Source organism: Pteropus medius, unplaced genomic scaffold, assembly GCF_902729225.1.
Source record: "Pteropus medius unplaced genomic scaffold, Ma_sr-lr_union100, whole genome shotgun sequence".
NCBI lineage: Eukaryota > Metazoa > Chordata > Mammalia > Chiroptera > Pteropodidae > Pteropus > Pteropus medius.
The window spans coordinates 18,247,741-18,269,064 of record NW_024342467.1 but is presented as its reverse complement, the minus strand read 5'-3'; the positions used below and the strand labels follow the sequence as shown (position 1 = coordinate 18,269,064).

Sequence of the window (21,324 nt, the reverse complement as noted above, 5' to 3'; positions counted from 1 at the left end):
GGTCTTTGAAATCTGAAGCCTTGTGTGTAAAGCAAGAGCTAAGTGGACACATATTTTCTTGCCTGCTATATGAAGTTGAATATTTCAACTCTACTCCCTAAAGCTTAATTATAATTTTAAAACATCTCATAAGAGATTATTAAAATCAGCTTTAGCTTTACATTCAAATACTAAAATTTCCATATATAATGTGTTTTCTCTTAGTTGGGCTGAATTTACAGTATGAGGGAATAAATTTCTTTCAATAATACCTTTACTAATTTTTTGAAAACTTAAAACAAGTCACTTAAATAATAATATGGTAATTTACAAAAGTTAATGCAAAATCTTATAAGTTACATGCAGTCTTGCAAAGTAAAATAGAAATATTCATTAATAACAATACGTCATTTTGAAATTCTAATGTGACACTCAAATTCTAATTTGACAAATATGCTGTATGTTAAGCATATAAACATATATTTCTGTTAAAATACCTCTCATATACTTTTACCTCCCAAATACTATGCAACTCACCTTTTAGCATCTCTAAAACTGTATGAGTAAATATTGCCATTATTTTCAGTATTTTATTTAATTATTACCAATTAATATTATCTAATTTTTATCTTACAATAGCTAATAAACTAAGATAAACCATCACATTTAGTCTGTGTCGAGGAGAAAAAACAATCAAAATAGGAGGTTCCTTTAAAGTACCTATAATGTACCCTGATACCGCATAATTCAAAGATGAGTGCTTGAACCATGCTCTCAGAGAGCTCAAAATCTACTAGGAGAAACTAATTAACAAACTTAATGAAATTCATATTTTCAGAAGTATTATAATAGAGCTATAACAAAGGATTTGAGGAAAACAAAATGAGTAAGAACACTGATCCGGGCAAGTTCAAGGGTTCAGACCCTTGATGACATTCCCCAACAAATTTTAAACAAGAGGAGGAATGGGCCTACGGAATGAGTGCTCATGGCTTTCTGATCAGACAAGAGGTGGATCTGTTAAGGCACATGGAAACAGACATTTAGAATTCAGTGACAAATACCTTTTTTTTTTCTTCCTCTTTATTTTAGTAAAATAAGATAACAGAGCATACAGGTAAATCACCAATAATTTACAGAAATAAATTGTCAATGACACCTTTGATTTCTTCAAGAGTCATGGAACTTCATTCTTTCTCATGACTCTGAAACAACTAATAATGAATGACAAGTTTCTATGAGAAGAAATATCTACTATACTCTCCATAGCCAGATCAAGGAATTGAATCATCCTAAAAGAGGTTTCTACAGTAAAAATACAAGTCCATAAAAAGAGTTAATTCAATTCATTGACCAGATTTCAGTTGTGAAATTCATTTTGTTCTAAATTATCTTCTCACTTACCATCAGGATTTCGATCTATCCATCAGAGTCGATGCAAAAAGGGGTAGAAAGAAAGAACACAATAAATTATCTGTAGTAAAATTACAACACAAATCTAATACACATCTGCTTAAAAATATAAATTAAAATTTTCAAGATTCCAACTGATAAATGGCTCTCCAATAAAAATGAGTTAACTCAATCCACAATAAAGAGTAAAATGTGAATAAATGAAATCTAACAATATATTTGTACCTCCATTCTCAGAAGTCCATGAGACTGTTATTCCAGTATAAATGTGGCAAAAAGAGGTAAAGATATGTGACCTAGCTAAGGAGCAAACCAGATGTGACACCAAGAGCACTAAATGAATTGCTGGGATAAAAAGTTAAGTGAAAAGCACAATAATATTAATATTCCCAGTTAGTTTTGCTTATAATTTCAGTCACTAGATACTATGGAGTAACGACTTTATTTTTTCTATTTTTTTATTTTTTGGCTTGTCTTGGTATTCTTTTACTTTCACAGACATTTTTTTTTTACTTTAATTTATAATTAACTTTCAATCAATTAATGCCTATCCTCTTTGGTATAGCAATAATTCACAATCTTTTAAATTCTATCTGTAGAAAAGCACAACAGTCAAAAATGGTATATGCAACTATAGGTACACAGACTGATTTCACAACTTTATAATGCATTTTTCAGCATTTTGTCCATTTGCTATGTAACCCATTTCTCTATTTTAAATTTCTTTTCAACCAGTGTCACTACTTTTCCTTGAAAACGAATGAAATAACGAGTTGAATTAGAGCATCAATAGTCTCTACAATGGCGTATTCAAAGTATAACAAGGGTAAAAAGTATAAGAATGCTTATGATTATTGAGACTCTCAATTAATGACAAATAATCTAGAGATTTTAGCCAAATATTTCTTAGTGTATTATTTCACAGCTCAAAATTAAAATAACACTGAAAATTGCAATGTTCTTTTTAGAAATATCCCACTGGAAAGTCCTTCATTCCTTGATCCCTTGTGGAAGTTTCATATTTCTTTCTGAAGCCAGCTTTCTCAAAGCCATTTAAACATAAAATATTTATGTAACCCCGAATTGTGAAAATACAGGTAAATGGTTAAAGGGGTCACTTCTGGCTAAAAATGAATTTTTTCAACAACTTTAAGCAAAATTACTTAAAGCAGAAGAAACAGATTTTAAAAACATGTACTAAATCATCTCAGAGCAGAGTTGCTAATGCACAAGCCAGAAAATTCACTTAGACAAAATAAAAACTACAGTTATTAAAAACATTGCTAAATAAGCAAAGTGGGCATCAATGGAGGGAAAAAACTAAGAAAACTATACAGAAATGGTTAAAAAACACAAAATGCAACATTGCTGAAGTACTCTGTTATCAGTTATGCTACATTGAAACCTTTTTTAAAAGCAATGACTATTTTTATCTAATTATCAAACTGTTACTGTGGAAAATTCACTGTACAGAGGAAAAAAACTATAAAATTGGACCCAATTAAGTTAAAACTTATAATTGAATCTCAATTAAAGATAACCTTTTAATCTGAAAAGAAATTCTTGAAAAAATACACATCAAACTTTGGTAAATCTGTCCCTTAAATATTTTAACATGTAAGATACTAAAGAGTTTTATATAGTTACTAAAACAGTACCTGAAACTCTGAATACTGCCTTAATGTTAGAGTAATCCATAATAGTCTTTTTCACTAATTAGGACTAGACTTTTCTATTTAGTTCAAATAAATGAAGTCTGACTAGATACCATTCTTCTAGTGGAATTAAAATTTATCATATTTGGTATTAATTGAAAAGATAAAATCAAACATGTAGAAATCAGCTAAATAGCCTTATCACTAATTACTCATAACACATAAAAGTAACTTGACATACAATTTAATTAACACTTGAAAAGAATATTTTTTCATCTAATAATAATTTTAAATGTGTTTTTCCATCTTAACTTAAACATTTAACTCGTAATTTCATTAATTTAAAAGGAGTAATTAGGCTTAGAAATTCCTGAGAAACTGTTTACCTGTTGGTCTGGAATAAGAAACGACAGCATTTCCTTCCAATTCAGGTGGTGTATAACTTCCTTTCAGATAAACAGAAAAGGCTACTGTTTTAGTCATCTCTGGTGCTGTAAGCAACGTAAAAGTAATATAAGTTACATAATTTTGGACCATGATTATTAACAACAGTCAAAATTAGGCATATATGGCATGCCAGCAAATGTCCTAAGCACTTTATACAGATTAATTCACTTAATCTTCACAACAACTCCATTTTTTTTTCTTTTTTACATGAGGAAACTGGCTGCAGAGAGATCAGGAGTCTTGCCCAAGGTCAGATAGCTAATACAAAGTTGGGAACTGACTCCAGAACAAGGGTGCTAACATTCTACCTCATGGCTTCTCTTTACTCGGATAAACAGGAAGCATGAACAGAGAAAAAGTACATGAAAGGGCAAGAGAATTTGGAAGTGGAGTATATAGTACTTTATCATGGCTAGCACATAAACTGCAGGGGGAAATCAAAGGTGTGTTGGGGGGGTGAGATTGCATATGGATATAACTATAACCATAACAGACTGTGCATAGCCTTTTATGTGCGTAGCCTTTTATATTCATATATTTCACCTTCAACCTACATTAGAGAGCCGTAAAGAGAGTTTTAACTGGAAACATGAATTGTTCAGAATGTGTTTTAGAAAGACAAATTGGAAGTATTGTGAAAAAATGAGAAAATAAAGTGAAAACCCAATGTTGGATGTCACCTACAAGGTTACTTCAACCATTTGACCATTATTTCACTCATTCAATGAATATTTATTGAGTTCCCACTATTTGCCAGGGTAAGAGTTGGTTATACAAAGGCAAAAATGAGAGAGAAATTTTTGACATCATGAATAAGACAGAGGATCCCCAGCTGGACAGCAGCAGTAAACAAAGAAAGAAAAAGACTTGAAAGATAATTCAGAAACCATTTAACAGGACTAATGATAATTTAGATGTAAGTAGTAGGGTAGAAGAGATTCTACACAAAGAATTCTTACTAAGAATTGCCATTTAAGACCTACTATTTTAGGCATTATTACAGATATCTTACATAGATTCATGTTTTTATTAAATCCTCAAAACAGCCCTACAAGAAAGATATCATTATCCCCTTGCTGCAGATTAAAAAAAAAAAAAACTAAGGCTCCAAGTAATTAGCAAAGTAGTTTGCCCAAGGTTACACATAGAGTGAGTGTCAGGGCCAGGATTCAAACTCAGGCCAGTTTCCAAAGTCAATATTCTTTCTTCAAATACTACTGATTCAATAAATAGCTCACTAGAGAAATACCAATAAAAAAAGCCTTCCAAATTATAGTATTTAACTACAATTACAGGTCCATCGAGTTAAGGAAAGCACTTGGAAATCTGTAATTACTTCAGCCTCAACAACCATTCATTGAATGTCCATGCTTGATATATAAGCAAAAAACATAAACACTGATTTCAGAAATATACCATCTTGCGATTCACACAACAAATATAGCCATAAAATAAACACATTAATAAAAAAATTTTTAATTAAAAAAAAACAAAAAACTTCACACCATGATAGACTTTAAGCCAAAATAAAACACTTACCCATAAATTCAAAGGTGAATTGATCACAAGTCAGTACTAAAGGTGGTTGCACATAGACTGATAATTTGGCTTTTTGCAATGCCACTTGATTCTGCAGTGTGACCTGAAGAAATAAAAATTGTTATTAACAGAAAACTACATTTTATCTAAATTGATAAAATATCATAACTACTTGAAAAATCACTAGCGAATAACTAGGAAACATCATCTAAGAAAAAAATGAGTAGCCACAAAACATAACATGTAACATAGGCAGTAGATTAAAATGTCCTACCCACTTAGGGGCTGGGCAAAGAAATTGAAAAGACTTTTCTCCAAAGACGATATAGGAATGACCACAAGGCACATGAAAAAATGCTCAATATCTCAATCACTACAAAATACAAATGAAAACCACAATAAGATACTATTACACATCCACTAAAATGCTATAATCAAAAGGACAGACAAAAATTGGTATTAGCAAGAATGTGGAGAAATCAGAACCCTCAAATATTGCTGATGGGAATGTAAAATGGTACAGCCACAGTTTGACAGTTTCTTTAAAAATTAAAACGTAAATTTACCATATGATCTCACAATTCTATGCCAAGAGACATGAAAACATATGAACATATTCATATGTACAAAAACTTGTACATAAATGTTCAAACTAGTATTATTAACAACAGTCGAAAATAGAAACTACTCAAATATCCATCAACTGATGTACGAACAAAATACGATATATCCATATAACAAAATACTCTTCAGTAATAAAAAGAAATGTAGTACTGATACACACAACAACATGGGTAAACCTTACAAACATGATGCTAAGTAAAAAGAAGCTAGTCACAAAGAACCACATATATTATTCCATTTACATGAAAATGTCCAGATTAAGCAAATCTATAACGACAGAAAATAGATTTATAGTTGCTGAGGGATGGGAGTTGTGAGCATGGGGGTGGGGAGTGGGAGAGGGGAAGGGAACAGGAAGTGACAACTAATGGGTATGGGGCTGTTTTTAGAGGGGAAGAAAATGTTCTGAAATTAAATTGTGGTGATGGTTCCATAACTCTGCAAACATACTAAAAATCACTGAATTACACACTTTAAATGAGTAAATTATATGATATGTGATGTGAATTATATCTTAATAAAGCTATTAAAAATGTTCTATCTTTATCAGGGTGATCACTTAATAAGTTATACAAATGTCTAATCACCATGTATACACCTGAAACTAATACAACATTGTATGTTAACTACTAAAATTTTTTTTAAGTTTTAACTAAATTAAAACTTTTTAATTAAAACATTTTCTATTAAAAGCAAAAAAAAAATCTGCCCTCAATGGCTGATAATTACATCATGAAATATTTTAATATGTGTTCATTCCTCTTTTCATGTATAGATATGGGATCATCATTATTTATCTTATATAGGATCAGTACATTATCTTTTGTCCAAATTAATTATTCTCTAAAGATTTCCTTATTAGGTAGCTATTTCCTAGTCTAGATACATATCACAGCACTACATCTTCATCCAAATTTCTTTCTAAAATATCTGACATAACTAATTAAGAAAATATCAAAGAATGGCAATATTCACTGCTGCATATCTAAGCCGGCTGCATTTCCAAACTTGCGCTCTTGCTAGATGATGCTGAGAAAACTTTCCCACTCCAATTAGAATCAATAACTGAGAACTCGGCAGTAACAGTCCACCTGGGAAGCAGGGTGGGGGCAGGTAGAGAAGGTCAGGACTTCTCTCACTCCCCCTGTGGAAACCATCAGGCCCAATGATCTTTATTGGGTCAGAGATAAGGGGCATCACCTTCAGGCTGTCATAGAAAAAGCTTAATGATCTGGCTTCCTTTGGACAAGTTCTCTCTTTGGATTTTGTCTCCTAAAAGTCCCAGCCTTGGTGGTAAGCCGGACTTATCACAGTAGACCTGAGCATTGGTAATTTTTTTATACCTCCTGGGCAATATCTATGTTAAGAAACTCTTCTATCTGGCACCTTGGCGATGGAAGAGTTCAGTCTAGTTACCAGACTCTAGTAGATGAGACAGATACATTTCATTATTAACTGATATATCGCAAGGGCATACTCATTTATAAGAAAAGTCGTTTTGAATTTTCTCTTAAGTAAAAGGCATGTGTCACCTATTCCTTAATTATAAATGTACATACATATTATATAGAAACAAAAGACAGAAATATACAACTGGCCCACAAACATATATGTATAATTATTCGGTAAATGTCTTGTATTAATTTTAAATGATGCGGGCATTCTGTAAAACTTAAAAATAAATAAAAAGAATTTTTTACTTGCAAAGTAAAATTTTTAAAAGACAACTATTGATGCAAATAAATAATAAACACAGCAAATGAAAAATTAATCCTCAGTTTTTACTTTATAAGCTCTGGGATTACATGATGGGGGCTCTGCACACCACCAACAAAGCTTCCTTAATGATGTCTGACCATTATAAATAACATAATACCTTTTTTAGTAAAACCCTGATGCTAATTATGGGAATAAGAAACTATGTATGCACTACAGACAGCATCTTTCAAATAGCTAGTCCACTAAATAAACAGAACACAGTTTAAATAATTTTCCATTAATAATGCCAGTCTATACATATATTTTTAAATTAAATTAATAATATTAATGATAATAACCATTAGCAGCTTTCTATATTCATAGAATCATGCTAATAAATTGTTTATGTGTATTATCTCATTTAATATGTACATTATGGCAAAACAGCTACTATTACTATATACCATTTTATAGAAAACTGTGGCTCAGAGAGGCTAAATAATTTGCTCAGGTCCACTCTGTTTATAAGTGGAAGAAGAACCACAAGTTAACCTCTGTCTGACAGAATCCAAAGCCCACACTCTTAATCAGCTGTGGTCAAGCCTCAAAACAATTCTGTAAATGAAAAAGAATCCCCATTTCAGAGTTGAAAAACAGAGCTTCGGAGAAGCTAAATAAACAGCTAACACTATCAAGCCAATATGTGCAAGAGAGTTGAAAACTTAGTTTTAAAAGTGAAAATTAAAAATCCTTAAAGTAGTAATGAGCTGTCTGTAAGAGAGCAGACATTCTGACTCTGCCTGGCATAACAATGCGTTGTTAGACAAAGATCGCACAATTTTACGTTTTCACAAGAAGTGTCTGCATTTGGTTTAGATGCACGATCATGACAGCTCTCATACACGGGTTTACTGAACCCCAACAATGGGCTAGGCACTTTCAAAAGTGAATCAAGGGGAGGTGTGACGAAAATAGCTACAGTAACAAAGAAGAGCTGTGTTTGAGCCAAAAAAAGAGTTAAAGACTTGGCTAGATCATAAACCTCATATTTTAAGAGAAAAATAATTATAGAATATTAAGGGAAAATATAAAACATTAATACAAGAATTTTCCATGCTATTTTCCACTTCTAACAAAATGAAATATGATCCTTAGGAAATACAATACCAAATTTTTTGTCCTAGATATATAAATATGACTCCAAAGGCCAGGTATGAGCCACCTCTCTCCGAGTTGCCTGGATAGATGGTTATGCATCATGCACACATACTCAAGGTAGCCGTATCTTCATTCACTTCCAACGGATGGAAAACTTTTCTCAATTAACGGGATTTATTATGATGGAAACTTGCATGGTTATATATCTTGGCTGCTGTTGTTATAAAAGGCTATAAGGAGAGATTTATAGCAGAAATTTGTATAGAAACTGTCAGAATCAGGAAGTCGTTGTGTCTGCTGGGTAAGTCCAGCTGATGTCGTGCAACCTTTGTGTGTTGCATGCTTTCCATGCTCTTATAATGGCCGTAAGGAAGAGAGTTGTGACTTAGTCATTCTCAAATATGGCAAATTCACTAAAGAAGGAGAATTTTCCAGGAGTCTCACGCCATCATTCTGAGGTGGCTATTACACATGAAAGCCTAAGAACTGCATGGGAGAGAAAGGTGTGTTTACTTAGAGCAATAAGTAGTTGCTGGGGAAAAATTAGCACGAGCAATGTTATCTGGTTTAGACATAGACTTTTTTTTTGCAATTTATAGTGTGCTCCTGAATTATTATGTGTATGTATCTGAACAATATCAGTAGGTAGATATAAAAAAGGTTTCCCCATACAAAAGTCTATAGATCATTCCTGGAACTTTGCAGATTTTTTTTTCCTTAAGTGTTTGATTTCTTGCCACTAATGCGTTTCCAGACTCAGAAGTATTAATGAGATAGAGCCTTTGATTGCATAGGGGGGAGGGAGACTGGGGAAAGACCACCCTTGTTTCTAGTGGCAAGAATCCAAAAAAATTAGCTTAGGAAACTGTTAAAAGATTGGGCTCCCTTCAACTTCTACCAAAGATCCCCACACTTGGGCCACCCGCTGGGCCCAGTGTAAGCGAACACAATTGGTAAAGCCTGGTACCCTGTCAAGCTCCTCCAAGGACAGCAACCCATAATCTAAGAAAATATAAAGCCCTGTCCAAGTTTTGACTAAGTGAATCGCCAAGATCCACAACTTTCCCTGGCTTCAAGGTCTGGGTAGTGATAAATATTTTCAGCTTAATAATGTGCTGACTGATTACCACACTTTAATCTAAAAGCCTTAAGAGGGTTCTACATTTGAATTCTAGTTCTAAAATTTTACAATAATGGACCAAAAATCTTAACCAAAACCACATCCTTCATATTCTAGTTTTTTTAGGACTATCAATTTGTCTCTACTCAACTTTGTGGCTTCCTCATTTAAAATTTTCTTGCTATGAATACACCCATTTAATGCTAATATTATAGCAGATAGATGATTGGGAATTCTTTTCAAACATACATATAATCATATATGGAAGATTTTACTAGCATTCATGTAATTCGTATGTATAAAAATACATATATATCAAATTCCCATCATATATATATATGATACTTCAATCAACTGGCTGGTCTATTATGACACCAGTAGGTCTAGGGTGGTGACACAATTCCTTTAGCATATTTAAAATGTTAATTTTGTTTCTAGAAAAAACTCTGGATCATACAACACATTTAAATAATGGTAAGGATAAGTCATAATAATTGTTTATGTTATATACATATTGCTATAAATGCAATTATCAGTTTTGTATTTATAGAAAACAATGAAGGTAATCTATTTATAGGATGACAACAGTGACAAATGTGATGACATGTATAATACTGTCTGCACATTACAGTTTAGAACCATGGTACAATACCTTCACTGTGACTGAAGGGACCAGGTCAGTTCCCACTTCAATATCAGGAGCTTGCTGGAAGGAAAGGAAGGAAAGAATGGTTTCAATATTACACATCAATGAGTAAACACACGGGTGCAATATATACTTCTCACCACCAAAACAGGGAGCTAACTCTAAAAGTTATCACTCTACTGACAGACTAAAAGAGTCAATATGGCTTTTTGGACAACTTCATCTGGAAAGTCATGAGCTAATATTCAAAAACCTATCCCCCACTAAAAAAAAATTAAAGGTCACATATTTTATTATCAAACTACTGCCAAATGTATTTAAATGCTGAAATTAATTAATTCCATTCACTCATTCTTTATATTACGTAGAAGAAGGCCTCCTTGTATTTCTAGCAGATAAACATTATGCCATTCTTTTAGGCCCTTATATTTTTAACTTGTCAAAGGTATGTTTTATTCTGATTAATAATATGAATATATAAATAGTACATGTAACTAATGACATAAAGATCGAGTGGCCTTATATCCAGAAAATAAAATAGGAGTGTGATTTTTTTTTTTCACTAGCTCATATCATAAACTAGTTCACTCTTTGAGTATCAGCCTGGGATACCTGGTTCTACCTCTTAAAGAATTCAGAACAAAGATTTCCCTATAACTTGTAACATATTTTAGAATGGTAGATTGCTTACTCTATGACAGAAAAAGACTGAGGGGTAACATATTTTCTAATAATACCTGTATGAATTCCTGGGGAACAATCGAGATCCTAAAATCTCCATCTAACCAATGAATAGATCCATTGTGCTTTAAATTAACCTATTTGAATTTTTTTACTAAGAAAACTTAAGCCACTTCTAAGCAATGGGGATTGCTATGATGTAATGGGAATCAGCACAATTAATTGCTGAGAGATTCATATTCTATTTATGACTCCATAGGAAACTATATATGATCCGACTTCTCAATCAAGAAGATGGGATAGCAATGCTTGTCTCCTCTATAAAAGACTCTGTTCTAATATAAATTATATATTTTTCAGATGGGTGCTTTCATATTAATGACTTGAAATAAAATATTAAGCCAGGTTTGCTCTAGTATTACCTAAAATCCAGGAAATGTTTTACATTTAGCTGTCTGCAGATCTAGAAAAGGAACCAATACCTCCTGTTCTCTGCTCTTTTCAATCCTGTGTCTAAACGCCTATATACTTCAAGGACAGTAGTCCTTCGGGAAATAAAGTCATAGCCAGAGAGAAATGGCTACACAAAGACATCACAGCACCATAGCCACATGATTCATTGGGCTAATGTTTTCCAATGGAATGAATATGATACTCTCAAGAATCTCTTAAGAAGGAAAAAAGAGTAAGACAGGGAAATGAAGCTGGAAAGAGACACCTAGTTAAGAGAAAATAGCACTCCAGGCTGCCAACAGGAAAATATACATTATAATATGGTGCTATTACATAAGGCCTTTTCCTACAAAGATCAAAAGTTGCTAAAGAACAGAAAGAGAAATCCTCATTCCAAATAGCCTATGTTTAAGAGAACTTAGAAAAAGTTATATAAGTTGCCCAAAGGAAAAAAAGAATCATTCCCAAGGCAAGAAAATGTGGGTACATTTGTCAGCTAACTAAGCAGAAATGTTCCACTCAGACTACACCCTTCAGGTAGAGTGAGAAATGGTGTGTGCTGAATGGCCAGTGTTTAAAACAGTGGCTCTACTATGTGACTCAGCTGGGTGAATGTTTCTTTCATATATAGTCCTATTTTTTTAAGTGTACCCAACTCACTCTACTATGGCAATGTGAACGTGATTTTTATCACAACTTGGATTGGTTGATTTAACTAAGATTAATCTTTGAAAATTTGTGACAGCTACTTACTATATCATGCTCTAATACCTAGACACTGAAGTCATTTCCCGGACAAAATTATATGACCTGAACTCCAAATACAGTAAAATCAGTGAATTTGATCATTTATCTAAATTGATCAACTTTTGGTATAGATATAGATAAACAATAGATTTTGCCCAAACAGCAGGCAGTGGAACCTAACAAATCATAATCTAACATGTGCATATGGAATACTAGACAAGGAAACGGGGTAACATAACCAAGGACAGTCCCCTTGCATCCCTCTTGTTTCTCAGCTTTGTCATTCATTCATAGAGCAAATATGTATATTGAGGTCCTATGTGACAGGCACTAGGATATGACAGTGAACAAGACAAGTAGTGGAATGTAGGTGGTGGTGGTGGTGGTGGTGATGGTGAATTATCATAACATTTCAACAAAGTATATTCTATTATAATTCCCACTTCACAGATGAGAAAATTAAGACTAAGAAAATTAAATATCTTGCCCTGGTTTACACAGGTAGAAATGGGGGAAAAAAGAATTCCTGGCCCAATCGTTTACTCTTAAATTAACCCTTGCCCATTAAAGCCATCATAATGTATTAAAGGCTGTAAACTATGAAATTCTGAGGTAGGCCTTTCATAAACATTACCTCATTGAACCTTTGACACAAATCTTATGGGATCAGTGTTATTCATCTAGATTATGATTATCTCAATACTCCAGTACTGAAAAAATTAAAAATTTTAAAAAGGTAGCTTTAGAATAATGGCAAGAACTCCTTCTACTGTTCCCTCCTCCCACTTTTTAAGACAGAAATCTGCCTAAGGAACTCCTTACTAAACTAAGAGGCTAGAAATGTTTGTTTGTTTGTTTGTTTTTCTAGAAAATAGCAAAGATTAAAAAGTTGTTATCCTCCCTAAAATTTCTACTTGGAGGCCCAGAATTCAAAATCAATATATTTTGACCCCAATTCATCAGAGCCCGTCACTATCATGAATCCTTTTAAAGTCTGCAAATACACCTACAGACACGGAATCAAAGTTAGAAGAAACCAAGGCAGAAACTTTCAAGTCATCTTCTTTCTCAGTCATGGGCCAAACACCTGTAATTTAAAAGAAAATAATATTTAATCATAAAGTAAAACCTGCTATATATAGTTTTTTAAGGTTTATCTGTGCCATATTTAAAAAAAAAAACCCATAAACATACTCAAAAGTTGAAAAAATTAATGCATTACAGAATTAGAAGCTTGATGCTAAGTCTTCCCTTTCTACAATATTTTAAAGAAAAACTGTCTCTCCAAAAATATTAGCTGACCAACCAGCATTGGGAATTTCAATGCCCTCTCTTTAGCTACTTATTGGTAGAAGCCCAAATTAGTACAATTCTTTTGAGGATAAGTTGATTTGAAGGTAATTACTTTTGAAGTCAAGTAATTCTACTCCTTGGGAGTAGAATTATTAGGTCACAAGGTATGTATATTTTACATTTTGATAGGTATAGTCAACACAGAGACATGCTCAAAGAGGTTCTCTGTTATTGGTAGTTATTAAAAACAAAAACAAAACAACCTAAATCTCTACATTTCCAGTAATAGGGAAATGGTTAAATAAATTATGGTATATCCATGCTATGCAGTAGTTCAAAGCCCAAAGCTGTAAATAAGAGTGCTGTTTATCTTTACATACTAATATGAAAAGAAATCCATAATATTCCTATTAACTAAAAAAGCAGGACATAGTATAATGTGTCTAATATACAAATATTTGTGTAAACACAATTGCATAAACATGAAAATGTTCTTATACACACAAACTCTTGATAAAGGTTACCTTTAAATAATCTAGTGGAACTAGGAGCTGGGGTTACCTTTTTAGTACTGTTTGAATCATTTTCACTGTACTCATGTTATTTTCACAACTTAAAATTTCACAATTTAACAAATGTTTATAGTGCATAACGAGATATTATGAACAAGTGACAGAGATTCTAAATAAGCAAGAAACATAAATAACATTTATGCAATATAAATGTGTACATATGCACACACGCACACACGCACACACACACACACATATACATAACAGACTATTGGCTGCCCACCTAACATCCACCTTCCCTCCTTTATGCGGCAGAGCCCTACTGCTGCTGAGGCATTCACCTTCATCTCAAAGTCACTGGATTGGTCAAATCCAAACACAGTGATTTCATTCCCCTGACCATTTGCTGTTTTCGGCGTGAGCACGGGGCTTAATCCTGGCAGATGTGAGGTAAGAAGGGCTGGGCGTGAGGGGTGCTGGCGCGTGCTTCTGCGAAGGCTAATCCTCCCTAATGAAAGGGGAGACTAGGAGAAATCTCTCTCTTCTTCCCTGGAAATCGTGTTTGCACATAATGCCTGGAACTGTTGAAATCGCCCTGGGACCCTGAGGGGAAACATCCCCCACACCCAGGACTGTTAACTGAAAATACAGAAAGCACGTGGATGATGCCACACATATCGGCTCTCTCCTGAAGAGAACCACCGCCCACAACTTCCATCAGGCGTTCCACCAGGACTGCTATATCTGGAATAGGGATTTCCATAACTTAGTGAGAGTACAAAAGCCTGCTCACTGTCTACCCAATAACCATTCTTTAGTTCCTTACTAAAAGAAGCTCAATTTTATTCTAAGCAACAAAGTGCTAAGCTAAAACTCTAAATTCCCCAGCCTCTTTTGCAGTGGCCAGCGAGATGTGAGCAGAGACTGCTCAGGGTGTGGCTTCCAGGAAAAGATCCTTAAGGGGCTGACTCAGCCGCAGATGTGAGGGCAGGAGTTCCAGAAGCCATCCTGGACCAACGGATGACCCTGGGAGAAAAGGAACTGGAGTCCCTGATGACAGTGGAACTGCCAAGCCAACCCTGCTCTGCCCGTCCCAGGACTTCTTTTCCATGGGAAAGAAAGAAACCTCTGCCTTGTTTAAGGCACCGCATCTGGGTAGTCTGTAGTCTGCTACATGCAGCCAAACAACCCTAAACACCACGTCTTCCAACACAGTCACCAAGGACAAATGTTTCTGGTATGCAAAGGTAGCGGCACTTAGTTATCCTAGATATATTTCAAATAGAATGCAGACTTTCATTTAATACCCAAGTCTTACTGCTCTCTTTTCCTTCCTGAAGGCACAAATGTGTGGGAATCTATCTCAATATCATACCCATTCCTTCGCCCTAAGTAGAGAACATGATCAACTATCTCAATCATGAGGAAACTCCATCTTTGAAAGTGCCTACCGACAGATGCTGTTGACGACCGGTAACAGAAATGCTTGGCAGGATTTACGCTAATGAGTTGAGTATGAAAAGCTTCAAAATCCATGAGCCATACAAAAATTATTACTATAATTTCATGCTTACAACATACATTCCTCATATAACTTACACACATAAAATGAGGTTCAAAAACACTTTTATTACAGTAGATAATATACACCATGTGTATAACAAAATGTACTCTTTAAATTGGCTTTAAATTTTCCTGCGACTCTTGCTTTGAAGAAATAAAAAAAAGCTTTAAGTACTGAACATAACACACAATACTGTGAACTTTTTTGCAAGTTAAAGTCACTATACTAAAATAAGTGGCATTTAAATGAATAATGAGGTCATCAAAAAGTTCAGAGTTTTAACTTTTCATAATCTTCTATACTGAAATGATTTGGTCCTTTTATATAATTACAAGTATTTTAATAAAGAAATATACCACAGTTTTATAAGAGCAGAATACTAAATTTTTTTCTATATCTAGAAATAAAACATTTTAAAAGTCTCTCCTTTTTAAAAGTTTCTCTATGTTTCTTTTTCAGGAATAAAATGAAATGATGGTGGCATAGAAAGGGCAAGGAACTTCAAATATTAACTCGAATTTGAGGCTATGTAAATAATGAACTTTCCACCCAAGTCTGTGGGCACATCCCTAACTTAATTAGCAGTTATTTTAAATTACACAGAAGAATCGAGGTAATGACAAGTAAAACAACCTAACCCTTCTCACCCAAGGGCATCACTATGGCCACCAAAAAATAACTTTTAGCTACACGGGATTTTTCTGAGAAATGTTTTACACAATTAAGTGTTAACCAAAATATCATTAGCACATTGTTTATGGAAAGAGCAAAATCTCAAGGCAAAATGTGGAATGAAAAGCCACATTAAACTCATTTAACGAACTCTGGAAATTTCATGTTTCATATATACGCCACTCTTCCCAATTACATTTTTAAATGACAAAATGAGACTTAGAATTCCATTAATCCCAAAACACTAGTATCGAAAATGGAAAAAACTTGTATATTGCAAATGACACATCCAATTTTAACCATTCTCTATTTGATGGGGGGCGGGGGGTGATGAAAACAAACAGGTTTTTAACTAATTGGTGGTACTTAACGGACCTGTTTCACTGGTTTACTTTCAAAACTTTCTAAGAGAATGTGTGAAGCCAAAGCATAATAATTTTTTTTAATATTCATACTTTTAAATACATTATCTAAATTCCTCTAAATCTGTCTTGGTAATATAGACTCAAAAATACATAAATCGCATAAAGTGATTAGACCAGGATTAAGACTGGCTCTGTTGTTTTGGTTCTTTTTGATGCTCTGCTTCTTTTATTATTTCTACTTGTTTTAACATCTCTTTTATGTGAAAATAGTCTATATTTTTTCTCATTAAAAAATGCTTTTACCTGACCCTGAGAAGGAAACTTAAAGTAATGCTTTTCACATGTCCAACTCAAACTGTGGGACTGGTGTTTTGTTTCTCCTTTTAATTTACAATAAAATTATACCCCTGTGAATCCCAAAGTAAGATAATATTGAGTTATTCAAACCTCAGGAACTGAAAATATCATCAGCCTCTGAGTCATTAGAAATCAGCATACCGCAGGCTACACTCCATTTGGACGGCTAATTAACTACAAACATAAATTATACTGCTAAGCTGCAAATGACTACATTTTTAGTAACTAAGTGGTAACTGCTTAGGTTTCCTTTAAAAGAAGCAACTAAAATTTTTTCAGGGATATTAGAAGTAGTAAATGACCATTCAAAACTTTAATGCTCTTCTCGAGGCCTGAAACCACTACCCAGAAAAGGTTTTTATTCCTTTTTTTAGAATTTAAAGAAAAAAAAAAAAAAAGATAGCACTGTCTCTGAAAAAGAAATACTAACAAAAGCATTATCTTAAATAGTACATATTTTTCAGAAGCTATAGTAGACGAATTAAACACAAAGATCTCATGTGCTACAGAGCAATACAGATTTTATAAATGACTTTAATTAAGCATGGGGGAGAAGAGTGACTGATATGTACAAAACATTATCCATACACCAAATAATATGAACTCTACAATGAATACTAAAATCAAATAACAAAAAGCTTCAAATGAGATACCTTGTAATTTGTTAACATCTTTGATGAGTTTCTGAAGTTCTTTCAATTCCTTATCAAGTTCATCATAGTTTAGTTCTCTAGATTCAACTTTTGGAGCTTGGAACAAAGAAGGGTCTGTCCCTAGGTATGAACACTGCAAGTGACCATCATCACTCAGAGTGACTATCACTCCCTTTAAATCACTACAATAAAGAAGAGAAAATGAGACATAATTAAAATTTTCAATGGATTTAGACTTGCCCAACTACATCTTTATTCAATTCAGCTCCAATACACTATTAAGAAAATGACTGTACAATATAGCTATTTCTAAAGTTTTACATCAAAGATTCGATTCAGTGTTTCAAACATGACATATATATAGAAGTATCCCCAATGTTACAATTCATTACAGAAGAAAAAAACCATTTTAACAATTATCGTAACAGCTGCCACTTTGGTGGGGGCGGGCGCTAACTACATGGCAAATACTACTTTAAGAGCTTTTCAAGGACTGTATTTTTTAATCCTTGCTCCAGCTCCCACTTGGCAGATTCATAATAAGCATGTGAACAATAATTGTGGGGCCACAATGGATTAAGAGCTGGGCTGCTGGCTGGAGACCAGGGTTTAGGCCCAGGAGTGAAGACGGGACAATCCAGCGGAATAACAAAAAGGTAAGTAGAGTAAACCTGGGAAGCCCTGAAAAGAAGTACGGCCCTGCTCTCTCCCTTTCCTTCTCTCTGTCCCTGGGACTCATACTGTACCTCTTTCCCTGGCACGGCTTCCTTCACACCTCAAGTACTTCTAGTCTGCTTGCTCTTTCCCTTCACTCTCAGATAGAAGAATCCCATTTTCTCATTCAGTAGCTCCTTCTCCATCACTCTTCTCATCCTGATTATGTCTTTCCCGCCCCATCTTTTCACTCTTGTTTCTCTCTTAGTCTCCCTTATATCTGCTTTACTCTCGAAACTAGAGTAAAATAAATAATGATTTTAGCACACCATTTTTAAAAATAAAATTTGTAAGTTTTCTTAACTTGCTATAAAAAGTAGTTAAAATGAATATTATTTGTTTCCTCCCTCGTTTGCCCACAAGGAAAAAAAAAATTAAACATTGTTATAAGTCATTTTGAGCTGATACCTAATGAATTTGTTTGATTTTTGTTTGTTATGTTTCCTAATGGAGTTAGATTTTTAAAAAGAGAAAAAACAAACAACCCTCTTCTAAAGATTAAATATTAATCAAAAATAATAGAAAATTTGAGAGAAAAAAACCTTGAAAAATGTTGCTATTCATCTGAAGAAAAGAATAAGGTATACGAGGATTCCATATTCAAAATGAATAAGAATTTTTAAAACTCCCCATCTTCGAGTCATGGCAAGTGGTCAGCTCATGCATCTAAAAGCTCAGCCTGATGGAGAGTAGATACTACCATTGCTCAACCCTTCCCACAAACTGGCCATCAGCACATACTTTACCACCTGCCTTCAACGCAATATTCCTATACGCACTTTACCCAGGACTCAGGCACAGTTACTGCCACATCACCCTACAGTGTGACTTCAGAAAAATAAAAATTAGATTGATATCACTGATTCAACAGCTAAAGAACTAGACTGGGAGTTGGATTAATTAGGGACTCGGTTCTAGCTTGAGTCAACTTAGAGTAATCCTAAATGTTCTTTATCCCTAAAATTAGATGATTAGACTAGATGATCCTCAAAGGTCTTTACGTTTTATGAATTGGTTCTGTCAATCTAGCTCAGAAAAGTAATACTCCCAACCTGAAGTTATTTTCCCAAAATAAAGTGTGAAAAGCAACACCACCGTACCTCTGGGCTTGACCCCTTTCTTTGCGGGCAACTGAAGCCACCTAGTGGTCATAGAAATCCTAGCTTCCAGCTCTGACAAGCCCATTTCAAGAGGACTGTCCTCTCTGAGTTGTCACTGTCATCTGTTCCCCACTCCACCCAGCCCCACTAAGGTCTGAGAACCCAATGAATCCTCAGGAAACTCGAGGACACTAAAGAAAAGATCTTTGGCCAGCTTTTCAGAGAACATGGGGATCATCAGGCCTTTGAACCTAGAAGGGTATTTCCATTTCATCTTCACCCTTTGAGTGGTCCATAATATAGGAAACCTACGTGACTCAACACGAGTATCCTGCACTATTCAAATTTGCTCTTTGAGTTGGATAGCTTATTATTTAATTTTGTTCCATCCTTTTAGATAGCAAATAATTTAGACATAAGAGATTTATTGAAAAATTTATCTAAACCTGTTAAGTTTCTAAGTTCAGATAAAAAGTCTGAATAGTAGTACATACATGTGTTTCTGCATACTCTCCCAAAAAAATTTTTTTACTGGTGCTTGAAGTGTCCAAATGGAAAGGAAGGAGCCAGAGTCCTCTCTCACTGAAAGAACTCACCAAGTGTCACCAAAACATCTCAATAGTAAATTACAAAACTTACGCATTTTTTTTAATCAACATTAGAACCACTGCAAATAACTTAAATCAAATAACAGAAATTTAGACTATAGATAAATTCATTTAACACTGCATGTTTTATTCCAGAGTAACACTAAGGTCTAAAAACTCCAGAAAAAATCAGTGGGATTTCTGTCTAAAACACCTACGATAGGACAAGCACTTCGACTCAGGCCAATAGTGCTACTTAATAAAGAAGTAATGTCATATCTTGGTATCTAATGCAAGGGCCAATTTTAAAATATATATACATATTGTTCCTAAAGTTAAGCTCGAATAAGTATAAAGAGGAAAAGAAAAACATAATCAAGATTTTTTTAAAGTCTTTCTATTTAAAGAACATTTTATTTAACCATATTGTCCATCTGAGTTAATGTGGTGGTAGGTTCTGTGAATGACAGAATTTTTTTTATTTAAAAATAAAATTTAATTTAAAAATAAAAAAAATGTACTTTTTATGGTGACATTGGTTAATGAAATCCAATAAGTTTCAGCTGTACATTTTAACAATAAGTCATGTGTATATTTGCACTGTGTGTTCACCTCCCATAGTTAAGATTTCTTTCTGTGAATGACAGAATTTTATGCTGGAGAAGTCATCAAATAAATCAAGTATTGTGTGCCCTACTGCTTCCATCTTTAGTAAACATTGCCAAAATTAAGGTCTCTGGATTATTACTGTTCCTTGAAGCACACTAGCTAACCCAAAGCACCAGTATTTTATGAAGAATCAAGTCAAAGATGTTACATGCATTGGACACATAAGATTTCTGTGTTTTTAGTAATAGGGCATAAAATTAAACGATAGAGTTTGCTTAGGAATCTGAAAGTAATTGTTTCATCATTCAGTAAACAGATCCCTGCCTTAACAATACAGTCAAATGAAATTCCAGATGGATTTTAAAAGTTAAATTTAAAAATATAAAACTGCAAAAATATTTATCTGCCCTTAGGATAGAAAGAACTTTTGCTACAAGAAAGCAATAGAGGCAACTACAAAGGAAAAGATCTCTAAACCACATAAAACTTTTAAACTTATTATATGCTGTAAAAAAACATGGTAAAAAGAACGAAAGACAGACAAACTGGGAAAACACTGGCAACCAACATAAAATATATAATTTAAGTTGGACTATGTGAAGTTGTGAATGTTCAACCTTTTGACCTATAAAAACAATTTTACATTTCTATTAATATGCAAAGAACTCTTACAAATCAATAAAAATGAGATAATAACCAAAAAGAAAAAGGTCAAAGGAAATGTACGATTCACATATA

General features: G+C 33.7%; 1 protein-coding gene across 17 annotated transcripts in view; it reads right to left on the bottom strand.

The window, feature by feature from the left end:
• BBS9 (Bardet-Biedl syndrome 9) overlaps positions 1 to 21,324 on the bottom strand; it is a 348,483-nt gene that overhangs the window by 193,713 nt on the left and 133,446 nt on the right. For 15 of the 17 annotated variants that reach the window (XR_005652755.1, XR_005652751.1, XR_005652752.1 and 12 more), the window contains 6 exons: positions 17,577 to 17,758; positions 13,171 to 13,247; positions 10,286 to 10,339; positions 5,034 to 5,136; positions 3,434 to 3,538; positions 1,384 to 1,398 (listed from right to left, as the gene is read on the bottom strand). Coding sequence is in view for 12 of the 17 variants with exons in the window: in XM_039862697.1 (XP_039718631.1) it covers positions 1,384 to 1,398; positions 3,434 to 3,538; positions 5,034 to 5,136; positions 10,286 to 10,339; positions 13,171 to 13,247; positions 17,577 to 17,758 (536 nt within the window). In the remaining 5 variants the exon portion in view is untranslated. The remainder of the gene's footprint in view (positions 1 to 1,383; positions 1,399 to 3,433; positions 3,539 to 5,033; positions 5,137 to 10,285; positions 10,340 to 13,170; positions 13,248 to 17,576; positions 17,759 to 21,324) is intronic. The other 2 variants (XM_039862691.1, XM_039862700.1) reach the window with 1 other exon arrangement.